Here is a 14,374-nt window from a genome sequence, read left to right as displayed (position 1 = left end):
GCTCTTTTGCTCGATCCAGAGTTGGCAAATTGCACAGTGTTACTGGCACACTGGACAAAAAAGGCTACCACAGCATTTTGATGCGCCATGCAATACCCTCTGGTGTACGCCTACTTGGTATAGGGTTCGTATTACAGCAGGACAATGATCCAAAACATACTTCTAGATCAGGGGTCTCAAGCACGTGGCCCGCATGCGACCCCTGGGGCTGTCATCTGCGACCCGCAGGACACAGAGCTGCTAGTATAGGCTCTGCTCCGAGACTCTGGAATTCCCCGACATCGATGTCCACATATGAACAGCGATGTCTGGGGCTTCCCCAGAGCCGGAGTCCCGCGCAGAGCGCTAGTATCGGCTCTGCTCCGAGACTCTGTGGAATTCCCTGACATCGCTGTCCATATATGGACAGTGTGTCAGGGTCTTCCCCGGAACGGAGACCCGTATAGAGTGCTAGTATCGGCTCTGCTCCGGGACTCTGTGGAATTCCCGGACATCGCTGTCCATGTATAGACAGTGTGTCAGGGTCTTCCCCAGAGCCGGAGTCCCGAGTAGAGCGCTAGTGTAGGCTCTGCGACAGCCTCTGACATCGCTGTCTATACATCGACAATGATGTAGGGGCTTCCCCAGAGCTGGAGACCCAGTGATGTCAGGAGCACAGCTGGAGTCCCAGGAATAGCCTACTAGCGCTCTGCCCAGGACTCCAGCTCTGGGGTTGCCCCTGACATCTCTGTCCATATATGGACAGTGATGTCAGGAGTAGAGCTGGAATCCCAGGCAGGGTGCTAGAAGCGGCTCTGCTCTGGGACTCTAGCTCTGGGCAAGCCCCTGGCATCACCCACCGAGGTGGCACTGCGGCAGCACCCACCGAGGTGGCACTGCGGCAGCATCCACCGAGGTGGCACTATCTAAAAAGGGGCTGCTCAATCTCAACGCTGCTGAATGAGCCGCCGGACTGCATTTAGCGACACAAACTGGAAAACTGGATTGTTGAAATAAGAATGTGGAGAAATCTCACAAATTTTAAACCTAGCGGTATTATTATAGTAATGTAGTGTTATTATTATAGTAATGTAGTATTGTTATAGTAGTTCAAATAACTGATTGATTAACGATAATTTTGTATTGTATCAAATTTGAAAGTAATGCGGCCCGTCAACTTCCCATTTTTTCTATATGTGGCCCACCTACCTGGCCGAGTTTGAGACCCCTGTTCTAGATCATGTCAGAACTACCAAAGACGACAAGAAGAAGCAGATAGGCTTCAAATAATGGAATGGCCTGCACAGTCTCCAGACTTAAACCCCATTAAGCTTGTTTGGGATGAACTGGGGAGAAGGGTGAAAGCAAAGCAACTTTATAGTGCAGCACATTTGTGGGAACTTCTGAAACAATGTTGGGAAGAAATTTCTGAACAATTTCTGATTGCAATTGTAGAAAAAAATGCCTCGATGGTGTAATGCTGTTATATCAGCTAGAGGTGGCTACTTTGAAAAGTCAAAAATTGAGATTTAATTTGTTGAAACAAAGTTAAGGGGTAACTAAACGTTTAACAAACTTCTGACATGTCATAGTGATATGTCATAAGTTTGGATTGGTGGGGGTCCGAGCACTGCGAGCTCCATAAATCGCTAAAACGAAGCAGCTGAAGTACTCGTGTGAGCGCTCAGCCGCTTCTTTTCTGTTCGGCTTTTTACGGAAATCAATGTATCGGAGGACGGACTCAACAGAAAGTCTATGAGCCCGTACGCCGATACATCAGATTTCCGGAAAAAGCCGAACAGAAACGAAGCTGCTGAGCGCTCACACAAGTGCTATAGCTGCTTAGTTTTAGCGATTGGTGGGGGTCTCAGTGCTCGGACCTCCACCAATCAAAACTTCTGACATGCCAAGTTTAGCTGCACTTTAATCCATTATTTTTATTCATCTTAACTTGTTTATTTCTTTTATGCTTTCATTTTAAAGTAGATTTGAGGCATTTAACGGTGTAAATATCAATAAAAACTGGAAAAATGTAGGTGTTCTAAAACTTTCGACCAGTAGTGTGTACTACATACATACCGCAGCATCTAAGTGGTTAAATGGCCGGGATTGGAGATCTCTTCTATCCCAGATTTTGCAGTGGGCGTCCGCTGTAACATACAGTCGACACCCGCTGAGTATGGAGCAGGCTCAGCCCGTGAGACCGCTCCATGCTTACCCTTTCCGGCTATGATATAACTGTCAAATGTAAGGAAGGGGTTAATGTTATGGGGGGATTCTGTGATGGAGTACACTTGGTTCTAAATATAATTGTATTATGTGTTGACTTTACTCCCCTGGCCAGGAAATGTTAGGCTAAGTTCACATCTCATTTTTGCACACGTTTGTGGTATACGACGACGTATACGTTTTTAAAGTTAAAAAAAGTATATGTTTTCCGTATGCAAACGTAGGGTTTAAGATTCAATACGTCATCCATACGTCTGCCCCTATTACATCTAATGAATGGTCTCAACAATGGTCAATTTGTGTGTTTTTTTGGGAAAGTCTTGATTGTGGCGTATAAATACAGGCTAATAGAAGCTCTCTGCTCTGGCTCAAAGAGGGAGTTCCCAAGTGGAGGGGCCCCCGATGTCTGACGTCCATATTCCCCAGTAGGGTATATAGACAAATTGTCCAATTGGACTTTAACACCATTGTGCTTAGTTTCTATGATTATCCTGTACATGCGTGACTATGCATATTCAACACTTCTGCCTAACTTTATACCACGTTGGCTTTTTTTAGTGCCAACATTTTTGAACAATGGTGCATATTAAGCCACGCCCCTCTTCCAAAAAGCCTCACCTTTTGACAGACCAGTTGCAAACATGTTTTTTTTGGCACATTTCATTGATAAATATGTCTGAAACTAGCTGCGCTAAAAAAACTGTGCAACTTAGCCCAGAACTCTGGCACAACACCAATAGTAAATCTGCCCCAATAACAGAACACTGAACCCTAAAAAGCTATGACATTTTATAGGGGTTTAATTGAGTGCTGGGCCTACAGCTCTTCAGAACTCTGAAGCAGCAACTGAACTACATACAACAGTAAGGAGTGCAACTACTGGTGTCAAAAAGAGGTGCAGAATGGCCCTCGAAGATGCCATCAAAATGTTTAGCATCAGGTGTAAAAGTCAACACTAAGTCTTCATTCTGCCGCACTGTAAAGATTCCAGCCAAATGCCCTACATACCCCAAAGTTTCATTTGCCATGATGCCAACATCCCCCTTTATCCTCTTCCTCAGATGAGCCCTGTGCCAGCATTGACTACACATGTGATTATTTGATAAGCTTGCTAAAGATCTACGCAGGACATACCCTAGCATGCCTAGTTACGCTACTTGCATAAGTGATGACAAATTAAGTATAACTGGTAATGTGTAGTGTGCCAAGGCTGGGTGAAAGATAAATGACAGGTTAGCACTCCCTAATGAAAGTGTAGGAGCTCTGCAACGTAATTTCTTGGCAGTCCAGCAGTATAATGACAGCACTATGAGAGAGATGACCTCCAGAAGGGTTACACGTTTCCTAAGGTATGATATTTTGGGGACCTGCTTGACTGTCAGATAGGAATGTCTTGCAGTAGGACACCAAATATTGGTCTGTATGTTGGCGCCAGCGGTCCCTATGGGTTTGCTTAGGGTGGAGGTTTGGAGATTTCAGCCTACGATACAGAAGGAACAAGTCTGACCACAAAGTCAAATATTCTATATTCCAGGGCAACACTAACCCATTGTGACCATGGGCTGCAGGAGGAGTATGCAGGACATATAAACTGCTCAGCCCAACTGCAGTGCATCTTGTGGGAAGGACAAAACGTACAGGTTTGTTTTCGGGAGACATCCCACTCTTAATGGGACCGCACAGGCCATAGAAAAGTAGATTCATATTACTTCTAAGCTTAGAAAACTTAGGCTGGGTTCACACGAGCATGTTCGGTCTGTAAAGGACGGAACGTATTTTGGCCGCAAGTCCAGGACCGAACACACTGCAGGGAGCCGGGCTCCTAGCATCATAGTTATGTACGATGCTAGGAGTCCCTGCCTCGCTGCAGGACAACTGTCCCGTACTGTAATCATGTTTTCAGTACAGGACAGTAGTTCCACGGAGAGGCAGGGACTCCTAGCGTCGTACATAACTATGATGCTAGGAGTCCAGCTCCCTGCAGTGTGTTCGGTCCAGGACTTGCGGCCGAAATACATTCCGTCCTTTATAGACCGAACATGCTCGTGTGAACCCAGCCTAAGACATACCCAAATAAAGCAATAGCATAAAATATTCTACTATCAATTCTCCTCTTCTCAGATTCCAGATTGTATGGCCATATTATCAGAGTTCGGCGCTTACCAACACAAGTCTGTTTGCAGAATACCCCATTACAAGTCGGTGCCTCTTTTCTGTAATAACCAGTGCAGGAACAATAAGGCAGAATGTGTGGGTCGACCTCCTAGGCACCTGTACCCACTGTGCTGCCCAGACTGAGGATTCCAGTGGGTATGGAAGCCTAGAAGACAGATTATGCTTCCTACAACTGCAGGGTTTTTACAGAAGGCCTGATCAGACTATATTGCAAACAGACTTGTTTTAATAAGAGCCAGAACATAGTAATAGTAACTGGAGCACTTTTCTGGGAAACGGAGGATTCTCCAACTCCGGCACAGCAGATTCTAACTGAACAAGTTTCCTTATAAAAACATTGCTTCAGGAAAAACCAAAAACAAACACCGTATACCACACCCTGTGACATCACCAACCATGCTGTCATTAACAGAGCTGAGTGATCTGAAGATATGACAGGACGGCCAGCCCCGCAGCTTCCCTGTAAACCTGTCACTGGCTGCTTTATGACCGTTATTAAGGCTCTGGTCACATTTTAGGTTTGGCCCATACAGCGTAAACTTTGTTAACATTTGCGTTAGGGTATGTTCATGCGGCCTATTTACGGACATAATTCGGGCGTTTTAACACCCGAATTACGTCCAAAATTACGGCTTGAAAGCAATGGGCTGACGTTTGTCTGTTCACACGAGGCATATATTTACGCGTCGCTGTCAAAAGACGGCGCATAAATAGATGCCCGCGCCAAAGAAGTGTCACGTCACTTCTTCAGACGTAAATGGAGCCATTTTCCATGGACTACATGGAAAACCAGCTCGTTACGTCCGTAACGGACGCGGCGTTCAAGCGCCTGCACATGCCGTTACGGCTGAAATGACGGGGCTGTTTTCTCCTGAAAACAGCCCCGTAATTTCAGCCGTTACGGACGCTGCCGTGAGAACATACCCTTACAATCGGGGTCCGTCGGGTTCCACCAAGATGTCATTTTGACAGGAAATACAAAATGCAGCGCTATTTTTCCGATCAAAAACTACAGATTCTGCAACGGAATCTCCGAACAAAGCCTCTGATACAGATGTGAACACAGCCTTAGGTAAAAAGCACAAATTCAGATCCGGATTTTTTAAAAGGGGAAGTGGTCAGCTATTTTCTTTTTTTCTGAGCTATTATCCAAACTGCACTATATTTTTTCATGCCGTTTGATATAATAGCCCCCGCACTTAAACAGGACACCCGATTTTCACGACAGACCGCTTTACTGTAACTTATAAATGGCACCACTGAACTGTGCGCACTGTATGAGAATGATGGCGTCTGCACCAGGTCATCACATCCACAACACCGCTGTAATCTAATACATATTCAGCTAAATTATTCATGTCTTTTTGAAGTTTTTTGTTACCTTCCCTAAAGTATGCCAGGGGTTTGGCTTTATGTGCCATTGCTCTTTTAGCGCAGACATGTATGGGAATGTCACAGTATGTCTGTATACCTTTTTTCCCCCTTGTATACATAGGAGACCAGCGCCTTATGGTGGGAACAGTCCTAGAAAAAGATTGTAATGTGTGGACAGTAACAGTCACGAGCTGGTGACCACTGGATATCATTCTAGGCTGTGGCTAATGGGGGGTTAATAAACACTAATAACACAGCGCTATAGTTATCATATAATAATCGCGACTAAGCGGACACAAGCAGCCGCCCGCACCCGGGCTCCTGTCAGGCTCACTGCAGCACTCACTCGGCATCCCGTACGTCTGGCTCCTCAGCAGACATGTCTGCAGGTCCGTCCCCATGAATCATGTCATCAGGTAGCGGGCCCCAGCACACACCACTACAAGGAGTGGCCCGGACGGCTCCCTCACGGATCCCTCTCTATACACGGCCTCCCGGAGGCTGGCGGTAGTTCCTATCCTCTACAAGGACCTTAATGACGTCACGGCCACATGACCGTGATGTCAGTGTACCATGTGACCGCTCATTGTAGAAAGTTCAGTCATTGTGAGAAGCTGGGGCTAAGATGTGTATGAGGATGCAGTGTGGCGTATGGGGGTGCTGTGTAATATATGTGTTATGTATATATGGGGGTGCTGTGTAATATATGTGTTATGTATGTATGGGGGTGCTGTGTAATATATGTGTTATGTATGTATGTATGGGGGTGCTGTGTAATATATGTGTTATGTATGTATGTATGTATGTATGTATGGGGGTGCTGTGTAATATATGTGTTATGTATGTATGGGGGTGCTGTGTAATATATGTGTTATGTATGTATGGGGGTGCTGTGCAATGTACGTGGGGTGCTGTGTAATATATGTGTTATGTATGTATGGGGGTGCTGTGTAATATATGTGTTATGTATGTATGGGGGTGCTGTGTAATATATGTGTTATGTATGTATGGGGGTGCTGTGTAATATATGTGTTATGTATGTATGGGGGTGCTGTGTAATATATGTGTTATGTATGTATGGGGGTGCTGTGTAATATATGTGTTATGTATGTATGGGGGTGCTGTGTAATATATGTGTTATGTATGTATGGGGGTGCTGTGTAATATATGTGTTATGTATGTATGGGGGTGCTGTGTAATATATGTGTTATGTATGTACGGGGGTGCTGTGTAATATATGTGTTATGTATGTACGGGGGTGCTGTGTAATATATGTGTTATGTATGTATGGGGGTGCTGTGTAATATGTGTTATGTATGTATGGGGGTGCTGTGTAATATATGTGTTATGTATGTACGGGGGTGCTGTGTAATATATGTGTTATGTATGTATGGGGTGCTGTGTAATATATGTGTTATGTATGTATGGGGGTGCTGTGTAATATATGTGTTATGTATGTATGGGGGTGCTGTGTAATATATGTGTTATGTATGTATGGGGGTGCTGTGTAATATATGTGTTATGTATGTATGGGGTGCTGTGTAATATATGTGTTATGTATGTATGGGGGTGCTGTGTAATATATGTGTTATGTATGTATGGGGGTGCTGTGTAATATATGTGTTATGTATGTATGGGGGTGCTGTGTAATATATGTGTTATGTATGTATGGGGGTGCTGTGTAATATATGTGGTATGTATGTATGGGGGTGCTGTGTAATATATGTGTTATGTATGTATGGGGGTGCTGTGTAATATATGTGTTATGTATGTATGGGGGTGCTGTGCAATGTACGTGGGGTGCTGTGTAATATATGTGTTATGTATGTATGGGGGTGCTGTGTAATATATGTGTTATGCATGTACGGGGGTGCTGTGTAATATATGTGTTATGTATGTATGGGGGTGCTGTGTAATATATGTGTTATGTATGTATGGGGGTGCTGTGTAATATATGTGTTATGTATGTATGGGGGTGCTGTGTAATATATGTGTTATGTATGTACGGGGGTGCTGTGTAATATATGTGTTATGTATGTACGGGGGTGCTGTGTAATATATGTGTTATGTATGTACGGGGGTGCTGTGTAATATATGTGTTATGTATGTATGGGGGTGCTGTGTAATATGTGTTATGTATGTATGGGGGTGCTGTGTAATATATGTGTTATGTATGTACGGGGGTGCTGTGTAATATATGTGTTATGTATGTATGGGGTGCTGTGTAATATATGTGTTATGTATGTATGGGGGTGCTGTGTAATATATGTGTTATGTATGTATGGGGGTGCTGTGTAATATATGTGTTATGTATGTATGGGGGTGCTGTGTAATATATGTGTTATGTATGTATGGGGTGCTGTGTAATATATGTGTTATGTATGTATGGGGGTGCTGTGTAATATATGTGTTATGTATGTATGGGGGTGCTGTGTAATATATGTGTTATGTATGTATGGGGGTGCTGTGTAATATATGTGTTATGTATGTATGGGGGTGCTGTGTAATATATGTGTTATGTATGTATGTATGTATGGGGGTGCTGTGTAATATATGTGTTATGTATGTATGGGGGTGCTGTGTAATATATGTGTTATGTATGTACGGGGGTGCTGTGTAATATATGTGTTATGTATGTACGGGGGTGCTGTGTAATATATGTGTTATGTATGTACGGGGGTGCTGTGTAATATATGTGTTATGTATGTATGGGGGTGCTGTGTAATATGTGTTATGTATGTATGGGGGTGCTGTGTAATATATGTGTTATGTATGTATGGGGGTGCTGTGTAATATATGTGTTATGTATGTATGGGGGTGCTGTGTAATATATGTGTTATGTATGGGGGTGCTGTGTAATATATGTGTTATGTATGTATAGGGGTGCTGTGTAATATATGTGTTATGTAGGGGGTGCTGTGTAATATATGTGTTATGTATGTATGGGGGTGCTGTGTAATGTACGTGGGGTGCTGTGTAATATATGTGTTATGTATGTATGGGGTGCTGTGTAATATATGTGTTATGTATGTATGGGGGTGCTGTGTAATATATGTGTTATGTATGTATGGGGGTGCTGTGTAATATATGTGTTATGTATGTATGTATGGGGGTGCTGTGTAATGTACATGGGGTGCTGTGTAATATATGTGTTATGTATGTATGGGGGTGCTGTGTAATATATGTGTTATGTATATATGGGGGTGCTGTGTAATATATGTGTTATGTATGTATGGGGGTGCTGTGTAATATATGTGTTATGTATGTACGGGGGTGCTGTGTAATATATGTGTTATGTATGTATGGGGTGCTGTGTAATATATGTGTTATGTATGTATGGGGGTGCTGTGTAATATATGTGTTATGTATGTATGGGGGTGCTGTGTAATATATGTGTTATGTATGTATGGGGGTGCTGTGTAATATATGTGTTATGTATGTATGTATGGGGGTGCTGTGTAATATATGTGTTATGTATGTATGGGGGTGCTGTGTAATATATGTGTTATGTATGTACGGGGGTGCTGTGTAATATATGTGTTATGTATGTACGGGGGTGCTGTGTAATATATGTGTTATGTATGTACGGGGGTGCTGTGTAATATATGTGTTATGTATGTATGGGGGTGCTGTGTAATATGTGTTATGTATGTATGGGGGTGCTGTGTAATATATGTGTTATGTATGTACGGGGGTGCTGTGTAATATATGTGTTATGTATGTATGGGGTGCTGTGTAATATATGTGTTATGTATGTATGGGGGTGCTGTGTAATATATGTGTTATGTATGTATGGGGGTGCTGTGTAATATATGTGTTATGTATGTATGGGGGTGCTGTGTAATATATGTGTTATGTATGTATGGGGGTGCTGTGTAATATATGTGTTATGTATGTATGGGGGTGCTGTGTAATATATGTGTTATGTATGTATAGGGGTGCTGTGTAATATACGTGTTATGTATGTATGGGGGTGCTGTGTAATATATGTGTTATGTATGTATGGGGGTGCTGTGTAATATATGTGTTATGTATGTATGTATGGGGGTGCTGTGTAATGTACATGGGGTGCTGTGTAATATATGTGTTATGTATGTATGGGGGTGCTGTGTAATATATGTGTTATGTATATATGGGGGTGCTGTGTAATATATGTGTTATGTATGTATGGGGGTGCTGTGTAATATATGTGTTATGTATGTATGGGGGTGCTGTGTAATATACGTGTTATGTATGTATGGGGGTGCTGTGTAATATACGTGTTATGTATGTATGGGGGTGCTGTGTAATATACGTGTTATGTATGTATGGGGGTGCTGTGTAATATATGTGTTATGTATGTATGGGGGTGCTGTGTAATATATGTGTTATGTATGTATGGGGGTGCTGTGTAATATATGTGTTATGTATGTATGGGGGTGCTGTGTAATATATGTGTTATGTATGTATAGGGGTGCTGTGTAATATACGTGTTATGTATGTATGGGGGTGCTGTGTAATATACGTGTTATGTATGTATGGGGGTGCTGTGTAATATACGTGTTATGTATGTATGGGGGTGCTGTGTAATATATGTGTTATGTATGTATGGGGGTGCTGTGTAATATATGTGTTATGTATGTATGGGGGTGCTGTGTAATATATGTGTTATGTATGTATGTATGGGGGTGCTGTGTAATATATGTGTTATGTATGTATGTATGGGGGTGCTGTGTAATATATGTGTTATGTATGTATGGGGGTGCTGTGTAATGTACGTGGGGTGCTGTGTAATATACGTGTTATGTATGGGGGTGCTGTGTAATATATGTGTTATGTATGTATGGGGGTGCTGTGTAATATATGTGTTATGTATGTATGGGGGTGCTGTGTAATATATGTGTTATGTATGTATGTATGGGGGTGCTGTGTAATATATGTGTTATGTATGTATGGGGGTGCTGTGTAATGTACGTGGGGTGCTGTGTAATATACGTGTTATGTATGGGGGTGCTGTGTAATATATGTGTTATGTATGTATGGGGGTGCTGTGTAATATATGTGTTATGTATGTATGGGGGTGCTGTGTAATATATGTGTTATGTATATATGGGGGTGCTGTGTAATATATGTGTTATGTATGTATGGGGGTGCTGTGTAATATATGTGTTATGTATGTATGTATGGGGGTGCTGTGTAATATATGTGTTATGTATGTATGGGGGTGCTGTGTAATATATGTGTTATGTATGTATGTATGGGGGTGCTGTGTAATGTACATGGGGTGCTGTGTAATATATGTGTTATGTATGTATGGGGGTGCTGTGTAATATATGTGTTATGTATGTATGGGGGTGCTGTGTAATATATGTGTTATGTATGTATGGGGGTGCTGTGTAATATATGTGTTATGTATGTATGTATGGGGGTGCTGTGTAATATATGTGTTATGTATGTATGGGGGTGCTGTGTAATATATGTGTTATGTATGGGGGTGCTGTGTAATATATGTGTTATGTATGTATGGGGGTGCTGTGTAATGTACGTGGGGTGCTGTGTAATATATGTGTTATGTATGTATGGGGGTGCTGTGTAATATATGTGTTATGTATGTATGGGGGTGCTGTGTAATATATGTGGTATGTATGTATGTATGGGGGTGCTGTGTAATATATGTGTTATGTATATATGGGGGTGCTGTGTAATATATGTGTTATGTATGTATGGAGGTGCTGTGTAATATATGTGTTATGTATGTATGTATGGGGGTGCTGTGTAATATATGTGTTATGTATGTATGGGGGTGCTGTGTAATGTACATGGGGTGCTGTGTAATATATGTGTTATGTATGTATGTATGGGGGTGCTGTGTAATATATGTGTTATGTATGTATGGGGGTGCTGTGTAATATATGTGTTATGTATGTATGGGGGTGCTGTGTAATATATGTGTTATGTATGTATGGGGGTGCTGTGTAATATATGTGTTCTGTATGTATGTATGGGGGTGCTGTGCAATGTACGTGGGGTGCTGTGTAATATATGTGTTACGTATGTATGGGGGTGCTGTGTAATATATGTGTTATGTATGTATGGGGGTGCTGTGTAATATATGTGTTATGTATGGAGGTGCTGTGTAATGTACATGGGGTGCTGTGTAATATATGTGTTATGTATGTATGTATGGGGGTGCTGTGTAATATATGTGTTATGTATGTATGTATGGGGGTGCTGTGCAATGTACGTGGGGTGTTGTGTAATATATGTGTTATGTATGTATGGGGGTGCTGTGTAATATATGTGTTATGTATGTATGGGGGTGCTGTGTAATATATGTGTTATGTATGTATGGGGGTGCTGTGTAATATATGTGTTATGTATGTATGGGGGTGCTGTGTAATATATGTGTTATGTATGTATGGGGGTGCTGTGTAATATATGTGTTATGTATGTATGTATGTATGGAGGTGCTGTGTAATATATGTGTTATGTATGTATGTATGGGGGTGCTGTGTAATGTACATGGGGTGCTGTGTAATATATGTGTTATGTATGTATGGGGGTGCTGTGTAATGTACGTGGGGTGCTGTGTTATGTATGTATGGAGGTGCTGTGTAATGTACATGGGGTGCTGTGTAATATATGTGTTATGTATGTATGGGGGTGCTGTGTAAAATATGTGTTATGTATGTATGGGGGTGCTGTGTAATATATGTGTTATGTATGTATGGGGGTGCTGTGTAATATATGTGTTATGTATGTATGGGGGTGCTGTGCAATGTACGTGGGGTGCTGTGTAATATATGTGTTATGTATGTATGGGGGTGCTGTGTAATATATGTGTTATGTATGTATGGGGGTGCTGTGTAATATATGTGTTATGTATGTATGGGGGTGCTGTGTAATATATGTGTTATGTATGTATGGGGGTGCTGTGTAATATATGTGTTATGTATGTATGTATGGGGGTGCTGTGTAATGTACATGGGGTGCTGTGTAATATATGTGTTATGTATGTATGGGGGTGCTGTGTAATATATGTGTTATGTATGTATGGGGGTGCTGTGTAATATATGTGTTATGTATGTATGGGGGTGCTGTGTAATATATGTGTTATGTATGTATGGGGGTGCTGTGTAATATATGTGTTATGTATGTATGTATGTATGGAGGTGCTGTGTAATATATGTGTTATGTATGTATGGGGGTGCTGTGTAATATATGTGTTATGTATGTATGTATGGGGGTGCTGTGTAATATATGTGTTATGTATGTATGGGGGTGCTGTGTAATATATGTGTTATGTATGTATGGGGGTGCTGTGTAATATATGTGTTATGTATGTATGGGGGTGCTGTGTAATATATGTGTTATGTATGTATGTATGGAGGTGCTGTGTAATATATGTGTTATGTATGTATGTATGGGGGTGCTGTGTAATATATGTGTTATGTATGTATGGGGGTGCTGTGTAATGTACATGGGGTGCTGTGTAATATATGTGTTATGTATGTATGGGGGTGCTGTGTAATATATGTGTTATGTATGTATGGGGGTGCTGTGTAATATATGTGTTATGTATGTATGTATGTATATATGTATGTATGTATGGAGGTGCTGTGTAATGTACATGGGGTGCTGTGTAATATATGTGTTATGTATGTATGGGGGTGCTGTGTAATGTACGTGGGGTGCTGTGTTATGTATGTATGGAGGTGCTGTGTAATGTACATGGGGTGCTGTGTAATATATGTGTTATGTATGTATGGGGGTGCTGTGTAAAATATGTGTTATGTATGTATGGGGGTGCTGTGTAATATATGTGTTATGTATGTATGGGGGTGCTGTGTTATGTATGTATGGGGGTGCTGTGCAATGTACGTGGGGTGCTGTGTAATATATGTGTTATGTATGTATGGGGGTGCTGTGTAATATATGTGTTATGTATGTATGGGGGTGCTGCGTAATATATGTGTTATGTATGTATGGGGGTGCTGTGTAATATATGTGTTATGTATGTATGGGGGTGCTGTGTAATATATGTGTTATGTATTTATGGGGGTGCTGTGTAATGTACATGGGGTGCTGTGTAATATATGTGTTATGTATGTATGGGGGTGCTGTGTAATATATGTGTTATGTATGTATGGGGGTGCTGTGTAATATATGTGTTATGTATGTATGTATGTATGTATGGGGGTGCTGTGTAATATATGTGTTATGTATGTATGGGGGTGCTGTGTAATGTACGTGGGGTGCTGTGTAATATATGTGTTATGTATGTATGGGGGTGCTGTGTAATATATGTGTTATGTATGTATGTATGGAGGTGCTGTGTAATATATGTGTTATGTATGTATGTATGTATGGGGGTGCTGTGTAATATATGTGTTATGTATGTATGTATGGGGGTGCTGTGTAATGTACATGGGGTGCTGTGTAATATATGTGTTATATTACACAGCACCCCCATACATACATAACACATATATTACACAGCACCCCATGTACATTACACAGCACCCCCATACATACATACATAACACATATATTACACAGCACCCCCATACATACATACATAACACATATATTACACAGCACCTCCATACATACATACATAACACATATATTACACAGC

General features: G+C 41.6%; 1 protein-coding gene across 2 annotated transcripts in view; it reads right to left on the bottom strand.

Annotated features, from left to right (window-relative positions):
- BNIP2 (BCL2 interacting protein 2) overlaps positions 1–6,293 on the bottom strand; it is a 64,383-nt gene extending 58,090 nt beyond the window's left edge. For both annotated transcript variants that reach the window (XM_075857871.1, XM_075857872.1), the window contains exon 1: positions 6,104–6,293. In XM_075857871.1, coding sequence (XP_075713986.1) covers positions 6,104–6,165 — 62 coding nt within the window. In that variant the 5' untranslated portion in view covers positions 6,166–6,293. The remainder of the gene's footprint in view (positions 1–6,103) is intronic.
- Positions 6,294–14,374: the final 8,081 nt, after the last annotated feature.

Source organism: Rhinoderma darwinii, chromosome 3 (genome assembly GCF_050947455.1).
Source record: "Rhinoderma darwinii isolate aRhiDar2 chromosome 3, aRhiDar2.hap1, whole genome shotgun sequence".
Lineage (NCBI taxonomy): Eukaryota > Metazoa > Chordata > Amphibia > Anura > Rhinodermatidae > Rhinoderma > Rhinoderma darwinii.
The sequence above is the reverse complement of the archived record's forward strand: the minus strand, read 5'-3'. Positions and strand labels throughout refer to the sequence as shown.